Source organism: Haliotis asinina, chromosome 2 (genome assembly GCF_037392515.1).
Source record: "Haliotis asinina isolate JCU_RB_2024 chromosome 2, JCU_Hal_asi_v2, whole genome shotgun sequence".
Taxonomy (NCBI): Eukaryota; Metazoa; Mollusca; class Gastropoda; order Lepetellida; family Haliotidae; genus Haliotis; species Haliotis asinina.
In genome coordinates, this window is record NC_090281.1 from 7,105,227 (window position 1) to 7,120,755 (window position 15,529).

General features: G+C 38.2%; 1 protein-coding gene across 1 annotated transcript; it reads right to left on the bottom strand.

The window, feature by feature from the left end:
• Positions 1-1,527: 1,527 nt before the first annotated feature.
• LOC137273183 (protein odr-4 homolog) lies at positions 1,528-14,199 on the bottom strand. The gene is made up of 12 exons (XM_067805675.1): positions 14,004-14,199; positions 13,038-13,217; positions 11,793-11,888; positions 11,444-11,547; positions 9,882-9,918; positions 9,081-9,221; positions 8,364-8,534; positions 5,379-5,501; positions 4,847-4,931; positions 4,438-4,617; positions 4,028-4,123; positions 1,528-3,175 (listed from the first exon to the last, which is right to left on the bottom strand). Exons 1-12 carry the CDS (start codon positions 14,097-14,099, stop codon positions 3,108-3,110), a joined length of 1,377 nt encoding a protein of 458 aa, XP_067661776.1. The 5' UTR covers positions 14,100-14,199; the 3' UTR covers positions 1,528-3,107.
• Positions 14,200-15,529: the final 1,330 nt, after the last annotated feature.

A 15,529-nucleotide genomic window follows, 5' to 3' on the forward strand; every position in this document is an offset into this window, starting at 1 on the left:
CATGACGACCCATTTCACCAACTTCAACACGATTGGTTGAATGTTTTTTACCACAGGTTGGCATTCAGCATCTTTCCATCATTGTGTTGTGTTTCATGTTGTTCTGTCAGTTTTCAACTCTTACTTCAATAAAGTTCACCCAAATATCACATCTTATCTAGGTTATTTGTTCCATAAAGTCACTGAATTGTTTCAAAATAAAAATTTACTTAAATGTTTTGGAAAAATCATGATGAAAGCCATAATTTCTCGTCCCACTGGTGACGTTGTTTTTCTCAGAGAAATGCACTTCCTATACTACTTACTAGACAACATATCATATATGGTTATCACCTTAATTTTTTTCAAGAAAAAGATAAAAGCATCTATCTTGAGAGGATAGAAATTCTGTTCATCAATAACAGCTGAAAATGTATTAAGTCAAAAATAGTAGACATTTTAATAAATTTGACCAAAAGCACAAGCATCAAATGTGTTGTCATCATGGCATTTTTCATTGTCATATGCATGTGTGGTGTTAAAAGTAATATATTTAGATTCCTCGTGAAATGAGTTTTCATTTGATACGTCACATGGCATAATTATTGACGAAAGATATGTGTGTCTAATCATTTTAATGGTTTTGGCAGCCATGTTGAAATTGGCGGCCATTTTGAAAATGCCAAAATGCATGATATCAATAAATTTAGATTCCTTGTGAGATGAGCTTTTATTTGATATATCACATGACATACTTATTGACAAAATATCTGTGTATAATCATTTAATGATTTTGGTGGCCATCTTGTAATTGGCGGCCATCTTGAAAATGCCACAAGGTAGAATTTGCAGAACTTTGTACTTTACACATGGCAATGATGTTCTGAAGCTTTCCTGAAAAATTCAGCTTTCTACTATTTTTTTCCAATGTCATGTCTAATGCTCCTGGTCTATAACTTTGAGTGCTGGTGATTATGTGCCCTACCCAGAGAGTTTGGGTTCGCATCCCAAATGGGATCTGACTTGATCACTAACGAAGTTTCTGCATGGAAAACATCTAGAAATCTGCCTGCCACCATGTAAGAGGCTTTTGGATGTTATTTAGTGTGTTTAATGACCTGACTTACATTTTATCTTCTTTCTGAGTGCTGAAGGAGACTATCACAAACCACACAATTTCTGTCAGCTTCTAACTCTTCATGGTTTCAACGTTAGCAGTGACAGTAGTGTGAACATTTATGAAAAAGTGTGTGTTTGTGTGCATGCGTGTGTGTAGCGTAGTGGTTAAAGTGTTTGCTGATCATGCCAAAGATCTCCAGTTCACTTCCCCACATGGGTACATTGTGTGAAGCCCATTTGTTGTGTCACCCACAGATACATAGCTGGAATATTGCTAAAAGCTGCGTGATTCCAAACTCACTTGCTATGAAAACACAGACACCTAGCGCCTGATACTATGAGCTGATGGCACCATTTTTAATCAAACTCTGATTCTTCTTTTGGTTTCGGCTTGTCATCAATATGAATATGGTTATTCAAACAACAAAAAGGTAACTGTATCAATATTTATTTGTGCATCCACATTTATACACCTAGATTATGTACAGTGTCATTCATACAGAAGACAAACAGACTTACGCCAAGACTAAGCCATGTCAAAGCCACTCCCATCATCAAAAAATACTTATCATCACATCTCTATTTTCAATCCCAATAAAACCTTCCCAAAATGCAGAAATCATCACAAAGTGTGCAGCCATGAATTGAGCTGAAGGTAAAAGTGTCAATAATTACTTATTAAGCAGTGGATTACTGGCAAACCAAGATAAGTTGGACCAGAGCAGAGAACTTATTTATGAGAAGCAGGTAGTGCAAGTGGTAAGAAAATGACATTGTATTGTTTTGTGTGAACAAACAAGTGAAGGTCAAGTTAAGATCTTGGCATATCTATGAGACTGGTTTATCCACTGTAATATACGGTATCAATGTGAAGTAGAAAAGATTTAAGCAAGTTAAATTAAGTTAAAAATTAATGAAAATGTAATTCCCGTCTTCAATATATCGGGTTATATCCCGGTTGTCCGAGATACAAGCAGGAGCTATGTTGTGGAACAAACTTCCAGTCTACATACATGACAATTCCACAATCACAAGTTTCACATCTAAACTGAAAACATTCATGTTCAAGACTAAGCTCCTTTGAGACATTTTCTGGATTAAAGCCCTATGGAAATGCCTAACTCATTATCATTATCATATCTAAGTTTGCTTTTCTGAATTTCTCTGCCACGTGAAGCAGACATGACAAAAAACAATACATGAAAGATCACAGTTTATCAGGTGCCCAGTGGTATGCTGGCTTTCTTGGTGGGTAAATTCATGAAAAGTATTCCGCTCTTAACGCTATTTCAATAAATAACATCTAATGTAGCATACAACATTTTGGACAACAACTTCTTGTTTATTGGACACTGCAAAGTGTTAGCTTAAGAACGGCATAAGAATTCACACCAAATGTCATTCTGTACAATATAATACACAAGAAGTTCACTATATGCCTTATCATTGAATCACCAACTTCACGAATGTCGATCAAACAATAAATAGCATGTATATAATCCTGAAGCTGTCCTCACTAACAGTTCACATGCAAGAGTATGTGATGGCTGCACCCAGTGTCTACCCAAAGTTCTGTAGGGAAATACTGGTCTGCAAACTTAGTGCAGACTCTTAGTGTTCAACAGTTACAGTCAATGTCATACTTCTCAGCTTATAAAGCCTTTCATGCATTGTTCTAGGACAACCATTCAAATCAGTCAAGGAGGTGTGACATATTGTGCCTATTTTAATCAAAAGTGCAGTCTCTTTGGTGCTCTGAAAATCAGACCATACAGATTCTCTTTCATACCAAATATGAGAAAGAACCTGCAAATTTAATGCTGAAATTTAACCATGTCACAAATGGCAATATTTTCTTGTCAATTCGATCAGCCAGTTTCTATCCTGTGGCATCTTTGTCCTGTCTGACCTCCACTGATGTGTCGTGGTGATCCATGGAGACTACAGCAGTGGATGCACCATAACTTTGTAGAAATTCCAGTAAAGTGATGAGTCTCCTGACCCTGTCATCAACTGTCCCCATACATCATGTACGCCACACCTACCACAGCCGCCACCACTCCACTCACTGCCATGCCTGCGGTGGACAAAAAAATAGTTCACTGTAAGACACCAGAAACGTTATAATGGCAATAGTTATTGCAGTCTGAATGAGATAAAATACTGTAAATCGACAAAAATTCCTTGTCGTCAGTGTTTCACGTGATCAATAACCCAGCCAGTTCAAAGTCATGTTTGTTCTGTGAGGGCTCCTCTTGTAAAAACATGCAAAATTGTTGACAATACATTTGTAAACACCACACCTCCCAAAGACAATAGCCGTGTACATAAACACTCCCTTGATGTCATCAATACGTTCGCCCACAGCCCACTAATCACTGCTTTGGTTGGCCATGGTTGTCAAACTGATCGTGGGCCCACTTGGAAAGTTTTGCACCTTGAGTTCATTTGCAATGCTAGCAAGTGCAATGTTCCTGCAAAACATTATCGATCTACAGTACACTGCAGTTTCATTACAGGGTGATGCTGTTTCATTGTATGAACTTCAATGTGGTCTACATAGTGTTGACGGGATTAATTTCACAGCATTTGTTGACTCCATGAAGATCATGACTGACATGACAAGACACTTTAGAGGAGCTTAGTTGATACAGTGTTGCCCTCCTCGCTGCTCAACTGGGCTCAATTCCAGACAAGTGGTCATGATATGAAACCCTACTGTGGGGATTCTGTGTAAAGATATACCTGTACATGATATTCAGTATCTGTATTGTCTGATTATTTACTGATCACTGTCATAAACCTGGATCATAGCTGAGTGTTGCTATGCATGGTATAGCAGGGTAAAATTGTAATACACTGTATTCTTAAAAGCAGCATGAAACCAACTTAAACCAGGAACACAACTCAGTGGGAGGTCTGGTCCTACCTAGAAAAGCTCCTAGACCACTCCTGGCTCCAGCAGAACCTCCTGAGTGTTCTGTGCCATCCTCTGACTCAACACCTGAAGACCAGTCCTCTTCCTCTGTAACAGGACAAGCAAGATCACAGAACATCTGACAAACTGCCTATAAAACATCATCATACTCTTCTCAAATGGTTATATAATGGAATAGCAGCACATTTGTAACTGAGGACCAGATTTGTGTTGATATAAACATGTTCAAGAAGATAAAAAAGGGAGACATTTCATTGTGGAGTAAGGACGGCCATGAAGGATGAAGGAAAGACCTCCCTGTCCATCTCTCCCTCATGACATCCATGTTGAGTTTACCACAAAGAAGGTCAAAGCCATTCTACCTGCACTTCATTCATGCTGAAGTTCATTTCGTAGTCTACCTGCATGTCTCTCACACTGAAGTTCAAGGTCATCCTCTGTGACATCAATGTCTAGCAACTCCTTTAGCCTCTCTGTCACCTCTTTCGTCTTTTCATCTTGGAACATGTAGTCACAGAATGCCAGCGATGACTTGGGAACAGTGGTGAAGACTCGGACTGGTGTATCATACAACTCCCTTGCTGGAACAGGGAATGAACAGATTTGTATTGCGAGTGAGTCAACATACTGGGGTATTCTTCTCTGACTTATGTCAACTACTCAGAGACTTCAACCCACACGACACTGCTGTCCTCATAAAATGTTTCTAAGTGGAACTATACCTGACTCACTTGTGTACTATGTATAGAAGTTTCACAAAGGTATTACAAATGACAAATGACAAAACTAAGTGCTATGCAGGTCAAGTACCTCCATGCTCTTCCACGACCTCGAGGTCTTCACACAGGAGCTCACACCGAGACACCAGGCTCCGCACAACATCCGATCGCACTGCCTTTAGTTTACAATGCAGGATTAATCAACGCTGATATCTGTCATGACCACTCACAAAATAAAATCTGACTGCATGGCACAACAATAAAAACACAACATGTATCAAATCTTTAAATAGTGCTGCAATACATAAGTATCATGCTCAACTAAACTTTGACTGACTTCAGGTAAGTAATCTATGAACTAATTCTTGACTTGGTATAAAGGTCACCGTATTAGTTATAATTGGTGACTGACTACTTAAAGTCAACAACAGGTGGTCCCTTTTGAGACCAAATACAAATTAAATTTGTTGTCTGAGGTAGGATGTGATAGTTACAGTTGCGAATCAAGAGCCGTGATGTGCAAGAGTTACCTTCAGCATCTGTAACAGTATTTATCAGCAAGTTTGTAGCTCTATGTCAAAATATCATCTCACTCAACTTACCTCAATAACATACCAACTTACCTCAATAGCATCCCTTACAGTTGCACGACTGTTGACCAATGACCTTCCAATCATCTGACCTCTAACCTTGAGGATGGCCTTGACTGAGAGCACACTGGGGTCAGGTACATTGTTGTTATCTGACTGCAATAGACATTATAAGTACTACCATAGAAAACAGGATGTGGTATATGATCAACCTCATTACATGATGGCATGAATGAATGAATGAATGAGGGCAAAGGGTAATCTAATATCATGGTTAAAGTGTTTGCTCATAACACCAAAGCCCTGGGTTTGTTTCCCCACATGTGTAAAATGTCTACTTTGTGTTCCCCTGCTGTGACATTGCTTGACTATAACTAAAAGCTGCACTCTCTAAACTAATGATCAGAAGTAACACAGCCCAATTTATAGCACCTTATCTGTGAACAGGTACACAACCTCTACACACATTCTTGGAGCAACTATGCTTGTCGCTAAAGGAGACTAACAGGATTGGGTGGTCAAACTCGCTGACTTGGATGACACATGTCATCAGTTCCCGATTGAGCAGATCAATGTTCATGCTGTTGATCGCTGGATTGTCTGGTCCAAACTCGATTATTTACAGACTGCCACCATATAGCTGGAACATTGTTTAGTGCAGCGTAAAACTAAACTCACTCACACATTCTCAGAGACTCCATAGACTGTTTATTTCAAACTACATTTTGTGGTAAACAGTCCCTTTTCTCCATGGTTGACTGTGAGATCGCTATATGTGACCCGATATTATTTTGTACCCCAACAGTATACTATGATTGGTTTTCTGAATTCCGACTGGATCATTGACAGGTCATGTGACATAGCTGAAACAGTTATGAGGGAGTTCTTCAAACTTTTCACTGCATCTAATAATCAAGACCCTGTAAACTGAAATCAGTTCTGAATATGAGTACCAACTGTGCAAGATGTTCACGTCAACTGATGTGACATACAGTGTTACTTCTCATGATTTGCCAGTCTATCATGTCCATTGTTAAGGCTGCAGTCAAAAGTATTTCCCTTTAACGTGGTGGTCTGGAAACATCAAGTCTCAATCCAGTGATCAACATCATGAGCATCTATCTTCACAACTGAGATACAATGGGCCAACCACATCAGCTAGCCTGACCACTGTTCCTCTTATTCTCCTCATACAGCAAACTTCATATTGACATCATACAACATATTTCATATTCACATTATACAACAATCTTCATATTTGCCTCATATAATAAGCTTCATATCCACATCATACAACAAACTTCATATCCACCTCATACATCAAAATTCATATCCACCTCAAAACAAACTTCATTTTCACCTCATACACCAAAATTCATATCCACCTCAAAACAAACTTCATATTCACCTCATACAACAAACTTCATATTCACCTCATACAACAAACTTCATATCCACCTCATACAACAAACTTCATATTCACCTCATACAACAAACTTCATATCCACCTCATACAACAAACTTCATATCCAACTCATACAACAAACTTCATATTCACCTCATACAACAAACTTCATATCCACCTCATACAACAAACTTCATATCCACATCATACAACAAACTTCATACATGTATTCACATTATACAACAATCTTCATATTCACCTCATACAACAAACTTCATATCCACCTCATACAACAAACTTCATATTCACCTCATACAACAAACTTCATATCCAACTCATACAACAAACTTCATATCCACATCATACAACAAACTTCATATCCACCTCATACAACAAACTTCATATTCACCTCATACAACAAACTTCATATCCACATCATACAACAAACTTCATACATGTATTCACATTATACAACAATCTTCATATTCACCTCATACAACAAACTTCATATCCACCTCATACAACAAACTTCATATTCACCTCATACAACAAACTTCATATCCACCTCATACAACAAACTTCATATCCACATCATACAACAAACTTCATACATGTATTCACATTATACAACAATCTTCATATTCACCTCATACAACAAACTTCATATTCACCTCATACAACAAACTTCATATCCACCTCATACAGCAAACTTCATATTCACCTCATACAACAAACTTCATATCCACCTCATACAACAAACTTCATATCCAACTCATACAACAAACTTCATATTCACCTCATACAACAAACTTCATATCCACCTCATACAACAAACATTATATTCACATCATACAACAAACTTCATATTCACATCATACAACAAACTTCACACATGAACTTTCACTAACCAATAATCAAGACAGACATTTATGTCAAATCAGAGGAAAGGTACAAGCTTACACAAACAGTATACAACTTGGAGACCCATGAAATGTTCAATATGAGTTCCAACATAAGGCATGTTCATCTGATTTGCAACATCTTTTGTTTTACTCACTGTAACACTGGTGACGATTTTACGACATATCAAATCTCCACCAGACAAACTATGAGTAGGTATTTGTTTGTTATGTTATGCCAGATCATTCCAGTTTAGATATCAGTTTGTAAATGAATGATTTTAGACCAGACAATCCAGTGACAGACGACAGCATTTATTGAGATATGATGACAGACAAAACTTACATAACACTGACTCCAGGTCATCCATGTAACAGCACATGATGCTGGAGACCAACAGAACCCAGATGACCCACAGCTTTTGCATGCACAAAATACTGAATGAATTTACTAACTACATCAGTGGATATAACCCAGTCAGGACTACTCCATATTACATAAAATAGCAACAAAATGCCAGCTGGCATACTTCAAGAATCATTGACTTGCTATATCCTGGTTCGTATTGTGTTTGTATATTTTCCTATTTTTCACCATGAGGAAAATACCACACCTGTTTCAATGCATTGCCAAGAACCGTTTCCACACAGCTGCATGGTTTTAAAAAAAATTGCAATTGAACAGAAAACTAAAACATGCTCGACGTCTTTTACCATGTTGACGAGAAGATCCACAGCAAACTGTTGTCTCCCTGGGTTTGCCCTGTCCTTGGACTTCCCTTTCCTTGGTTCCGATTGGTCAAGTACATCGTCATCTTTTCGAAGCTCACCATTGAACAGTGCCATACCATTGTATATGGATTTGCAGAAGGGTTGAATTCCTTGCTGTGAAAGAAGTTACCGTTTTATACTGACGAAAATAAGTAACTGAACACATTTCCGCATTTCACTAATTATATGTTTGTGAGTTGAAAATATATGAAAAGTCTCAACTATTTCAGCCACATTGTGACTTGACTGGGTTGTAAAATAAAGTATCATCTTTAAGAGAGTTTATCTCGCAGTGTATCACACACAGAACATGGCATTGAAGTACATACTGTCACTGACAGGGTCGCAGTACTATATATAGTGCTAAGATACAGTTGACGATATATACCTTGAAGCCATTCTATTTGCATTCCAAGAATCAAACCATTACACAATGATACATTACAACATTAAGAAAACCTGTATTTTTTAAGCATACAGGTTTAAAGTAAGTTATGTTGCATGCCCAAATTGCTTAACATAGGCGCTCACACTGAAAATACTCAATAAACCCCCAGCTACAGATAATACTATTTCTCGCTGACTATAAAACATACAGCAAGCATTAGAAATATCAACAACAAAACTATTCCTGAAATCATGGTTACTGCCTGTTCTGACCTGAATCTGTTTATGCATGCTGGTGGTGCGGGTGTCCTTTGGGACGGTGATAGTGACATCGACTGATACCACGGTGGAAAGTTGAGACCATCGGTCAAGGAGACCGCTCACGTACCGCCATTCTGCTGGACGGGCTGTACTCTGAAACAGACAGAAGTTGCAAGTTGGTGAGAGAGTGTGTTTATGTTACTGAAACTTTGAATAATATTATTGCCACACAGCATCAACATGGAGGATAAACATGTGTATGGTGTGAATAAACACAAGGAGATAATCGGACTGAATTTAAATTCAAATTCTCTCTCACATATTGCCTGTTTGTTCAGGGGAGGCAATTCAACACTGCTCCAAAAACAACATACATGATATTTGTCAGAGAGTGAGTGATTTTTACATGCTTATACCAATATTCCAGCAATATCACTGTGGGGACACCATAAATGGGCTTCACACATTGTATCCATGTGGGCAATCGAACCAGAGAGCACTTTAACCACTAGGCTACCCCACCACTCTGTCAAAATGCAATCAAGTTTGTGCACTCAACTGGCTTTTTCTTGAAATACGGACAATCAGTTGTAGCATCTCAGAGACAAACATAACAAACATAATAAGCAAGGATGTCCACTTTTGGAAGCAAAACGACCTATATTTTGAGCAGTAACAGAAAATCAGTGCTTGGAGATTTCATCACAAATGTTCTCAGAATCTGGAACAAAGCATTCAGTAATGCCTATCTTTTCTTAATCAGGGGAAATGTACACAGTGACTGAACTGCCTAAAGAAGAAACCATACCTTACCTTCATGTCTGCTACATCAAATGTCCTGCACGTCAGTCTGGCAGAAAGATAAGGAAAATGACTGCAATGACTCGGTGTGAAACTCCCAAAAATTTCAGCCAGACCACTGGGATGGTTAGATGTAAAACTTGCCAGCCCCGAACAGGCGAATTTCAGAATCTGTCATTCTGTGTTGAAAATACCCTGTTGCAGGAGGTTGGCTGATCAGGCAGATTGAAAATGCTGGCATTAATGTCTCTTTGTTAGTATCTTTGTCTGCTGGACTATCTTCTGTCTAACAACACACTCAGTACTATACTTATATGACTGCAGTCTGTCCGGAGGAATAAGTCCAGTGAGTGAAATCATGAGCATATGTTTTTGCAACTGGGATATGATGACATGCACCACATATTTTAGGAATCCTGTACCTAATCCCATTTTACCTCTCATGCATGGATTGGTGAAGATCATTTTGACATGTCTTCCCATGGATTGGTGAAGATTATTTTGACATGTGTCTTCCCACGGATTGAAGAGGTTAAGTGAGCCACGGTGTTTTGATGCCATATTTTGCGATGACCCAAAAATATCCTGTTTTTCCTAAATTGTTTTCACACACTGTTCCCTAAAAATATAGTTGGCAAGTGATTTTTTAAACATTGTTCCTTCTGAATTTCTGTAAGAAAGTTGATGACATTTTTTTAGCGTTTCTAGGCACCAACCTCCAACTTCACTCCAAAGCTATTTTTTATATAATATCTGCCTACCACGCTGCCTAAAGAAAACATGATATATTTTGCAGCTTCAACTCAACACTGGTACCAACTCTGTATGTTTACTAGACTGCTATGGTCAGAGACAATCAATGAATTATCTGCAAACTGCTTCATCAAAACTATTAACAGATTTTGATACTTTTTCTCAATAAGAGCTCACACATACAAAGTCTTGGGTATGAATGAAGAAAGGGTATTGGCTAGGAAAATGCATGCCCTTCTCAAAGATGATCTGAAAATTCAGAGCATTTCAAATCATTATGCTTTATCCTCTATGCTACCCCAACATCCAGAGATAATGTTGCATAATGTAAATTACGTGCATGAATTTATTAAAAATTTCAAATACATCCTACAAAGGGGGTAAGCTCAAGATGGTAAATCCGCTACTGAATTAGGCAGGTCAACCGGCAGTTATAGCAAGTGGATTTTTCAAGCCACTGAGACACCCTTTTTCTGCCATCTTGAATGATGTGATTATGTTCATCATTTAAACATTAATATGGCCAACGTCTCAGTTACACAAGCACCACAAATTATATCCCATAAAGGGATGCATCAAGAGTTGTGTCCCCTGAGGGACAAGATCACTCTCACAGGTACGCTCAGACTACCTGGCAACTTGTACGCTCACCTGTTTCTACAAAGTAGACAAGATTGAGTCCATGTGGCATCCTATAGATACATCTGAATTGATAAAAATAGGACTGAAATAAATCCAAATTCCTTGCCAAAAATAAAGATTTTTTTTCAAAAGAGTCACAACCAAAACAAAGATCATCTGTTGGGTGGTGCAAAGGATACTTTCTGGCCACTGAACAGATCTGTAGCACCATGCGGTCAGTGATGGCATTGTCCCGGTCACAGAGGGTCAGTTTACTGAGGGCCTTGTGGACAGCAAATACTACCTGAAACAGAGGAACACAGGTGACTGCTGTCATGTAGATATAGCCAGGTGTGTCCACCTGAAGTGACAAGAAACCCCCCTGCCAAAGATCCTTACCAGTAGACATTACTTGCTGCATCTGGGACTTAAATACTGGTAGATCCTGCCTCAGGTGTAAGGAGACCTATTTGTGCGGGGCAGATCCACCTGAGGGAGGAAGAGTCTAGCCATGGAAGCAGGTATCTGCATTAGAGAGGAGTGATCTACCTGTCTGAGCTTGGCTTGAGAACTCTGCATCATGTTAGGAGGAGCCAGGGCGAAGATCCCGATCACATCCAGGCCACCCAGTAACATTCTGTTGACCTGCAAAATTAATATCATCAAGCATTCAAACAATCTACCTTCACACCAGTGTAACCACTGATATAGTACCTGGCACTGTGATCAAGCAGTTTCACATTCAACAGTTTTCTTTAATATTTTAATACAGTGTTTACTGATTCTGTTTATGTGAATGACATCATCAACACTGTAAACAGAAACAGGCCTCGTTTCACTAAATACAGAACTTTCATGGTTTTATCATTCCTTTCAGCATAAAGATCTGATAACAATCCATTGAAATATTTGTTCAAAGTCATAAAACAGATATCAGATACGCTTATCTAAATAGTTTGTTCACTTCAACCAATTATCTGAAAGCCTGGGTCCAGACTGGTTGAATGAGATGTCACATTGCATCACTCCCTCATGAACAGATGTTTTGTATTGAAGTAAAACATCATATTTTAATTAGATTGACTCTGTGGTAGGAGCATTCATATGATGTGAAACTATATATATTTTGTTGTGGTATTCAGACAAACACCTGTCATGTTAGAATCTGTATTGAAACATAAAAAATGGCTTGCAAAGCAACTTGAACACATGAAATGTTTCATACAATAGCCAGAGATCTTTGTTTCATTCTGTTCATGCAAATATAATAATGTTTAAGGTTCATGCTATAAAACACATATCTTCTATTCTGTTAATATTAACAATAATCAAGTCTGCACATGACAACATCCAGTGATTGATATTACGAGCACACATCCACATCATCGTGGCATGTCGAAACTGTTTAAAGTTAAACCAAGTTCAGTCTTGTACTCCTTATTTTTGTCAATATTAGAGTACTGGAAAAACTTATGAGTACATTTAGAGCACTGAATATCAGCAATCTTGTGTTTCATTTCATATAAGCACAACATTTCTACTCGTGTAAACAGAGTTCCCAAGAAAAAAACAACACTTTTGCAGTTTAATATGTCTGTAAGTGAGGGCAAGATCATACACTTTTGCTGTGGAGAATATCTACTTTGTTTTCAGAATTATTTCCTACAGTATCGTGCATATTTTTTGTCCATACATATGCTGATATGGCCTTTATTTGGAGCTCTGTTCCTCCCTCAAGCATAAGTTGCTAGGGAGGTATTCCAACCTGATGTGATCTGTCTTTACAATTCTTACTTGCGTGGCATGAGAAGAGACCCACTGTTCATCGGTGAGGTCGAGAGATTTGGGTCGGAGACAAACTTCCTTTTTCTTCTCAGTGACTACTTCTTCTCCCTCTTCCTCCTCACTGACTTCATCCTCTGCTGGATCTGGAGTCCGAATCAATCGGGCAACATAGTCTTTGTTGCTTGTGAGCTGTTAACAGACATATATGTCAAAATATATCTGTCTTCTCTCATTCAACAGGGTTAATCAGACTGGACATGTTTCCATTCCAGAACACTGTATTCATCATCACCTTTATATCTGATATGCAGCAGTAGGTAGAAAGGTATTTATCTAGACAACAGATGAGAGTAAACAAGCAAACATTGTGCTTCTGCTGGCTATCATACTGCATTACATGGTCTTGGTTTTGTATAATAGTGAATGTAACTGATTAATTTGGCTTAACTTTGATTGATGATATTCTCTATCCAGTCGTATTAAAATCACATAAATCTGTGAATAGCTAAGTCTGGACAAAACAATACAATGCCAATGGATTGGGGTGTTTTTCAAATAACTTCTGTAATATATGAACACAGTGATTTTGTGTATTTTCTTATTTCTTTAAGATCATAGAGCACGAAAGCACTCGGAAAGATTGTAAAAAAATACTCAGAAAAGTTGTGTTCCCCACTCATAGTGTATTACAAAATTATGTCATTCAAAAAGTCCACACCAATGATTGATATTAAGACCAATGTTTCTTTCAGTCGTAGTATACACACAACAAACCAAGTCAACTGTCCAACCGATTGATATAACCCAAAGCCGAATGCAGTCTTATCGCGCTAAGGGAAAAAGCAACGTGAAGCATTGTGGATATAGGTTTCTATATGTCCAATTATCAATGCCAGTTATTTAAAAGTGGCAGTTGTTGATACCCATTTTTTTGATTAAGGGCCATATGGATCGACGAAAATTGGAGATACCAACCTGCCCGACAACAAGTCCAATGTGCCACTGTCCAGACTTAATTAGCTGTTCTATGTAGGACTCTACAGCGTCATCAGCTTGAAAAGACCGGCCCATGATCGTCTGTATCTCTCGATGTAAATCTACTACCCTGTATACTTTTGTTGACACATGGACCGGAAGGTTTTACAAGGGGAGGCAACTCGCAACAACTGCTTCCACAGCCTGGTTCCCGGAATCTGGCTGCGCTAGTTAACGCTCCATGAAATCAGGGATAATCTACAACTGTCTAATCTGTATATAGTCTCCCTGATGAAATATATATCGGATAATCCTAATGGCTTAACCCACTGCGTTCAAATCTGCTTCGTCGCAACAGTATTTTAAAAATTATAATATATTCATCTAAGTAAAATTACGTCTACAAGCCTCGTACATGCTGAATTTTCCATATCAGTTTCTTGACTCAATGCCATGACTAATTTGTGCATGGGAATGTTTGCCTTTGTTGTTATTGATTGATTCCTAACTAGAAGTACTTATAAATTGTTAATCGCACTTCCTTAATTGTTATTTGGAGATGTTAACGAATCGTATTGATTCTTCATTAGATGAGGGATAATCTACAACAGGGATAGGCCACTCAGTTCCTTTCCTTACCATTTGTACTTATTAGCGGGTGCCTCGATCGTCATGCTCCAAATCACATGGCGACTTGGTTCGTTTCAAGCGCAAAATCGGCTGCATTTAACAGTACTTCAGTCAGTGTATTGTATCTGTTGGAATTTTCCAATGAATGAAAGAATGGATGAATGAATGAATGAATGAATGAATGAAAAAGATATAACTAAGAAGTACATATGTGAGTGAATGAAAGAGTAAATGATGCACCAGGTACAGCCCTCCCTTCCAAAACGCGTTAAAGAACGCAAAACTATCTCTAGAATACGTGTTGACATCAACGGTTCTTTTCAAAATGATCTACTTTCAGACATTTGTTTACATTAATAATTAATTCAGATATTTTATTGCATGTGGGGAATAGCATGGACATTAACAAAATGTTAACTGAGAGCGTTACACGCCTTTCCAGTTTTGTCAAATGCTAATTAAGATGAACATGAAAGAAAGAATGAAGTTAAAAAACTATAACACTCAATTAAGCATTATGCACAAGCGTCAGCGATATGTCATATTTTTCACACACCTCAAATACACTCTAATCATTTTTTAAATCATACAAATATCACCATTACTTGCAATACATAATATAAAACGTTTCTAAAGCTTTTTGCTCTTCGGCCAATATGACTGGGAATATGGCCCATTTGACTTGTTGTCACAACCCTTTTGACTTTCACCCTGACGCTTTCGACTTTTTCCATCGGCCATTTTGACTTGGTACTTCTCGGACCTTTTGTCCGTCGGTCCATTTGACTAGTTCCCCAAATCCCAACCGGACATGTGTTTCAAGCGTTCGCTCGACACGTCACAGACCGACTCCTCACATGGATACAGTGTATGGAGCCCATGTCGTGTCGTTGTTG

What these genes read in the sequence shown, in the direction of transcription:
- LOC137273183 (XM_067805675.1), bottom strand. Translation starts at nt 14,099, where the DNA reads ATGGGCCGGTCTTTTCAAGCTGATGACGCTGTAGAGTCCTACATAGAA. An exon ending in TTGGACTTGTTGTCGGGCAG is followed by an intron (nt 13,218 to 14,003) that starts GTTGGTATCTCC and finishes GTCTGTTAACAG; the next exon opens with CTCACAAGCAACAAAGACTA. An exon ending in CTCAAGCCAAGCTCAGACAG is followed by an intron (nt 11,548 to 11,792) that starts GTAGATCACTCC and finishes CCTCTGTTTCAG; the next exon opens with GTAGTATTTGCTGTCCACAA.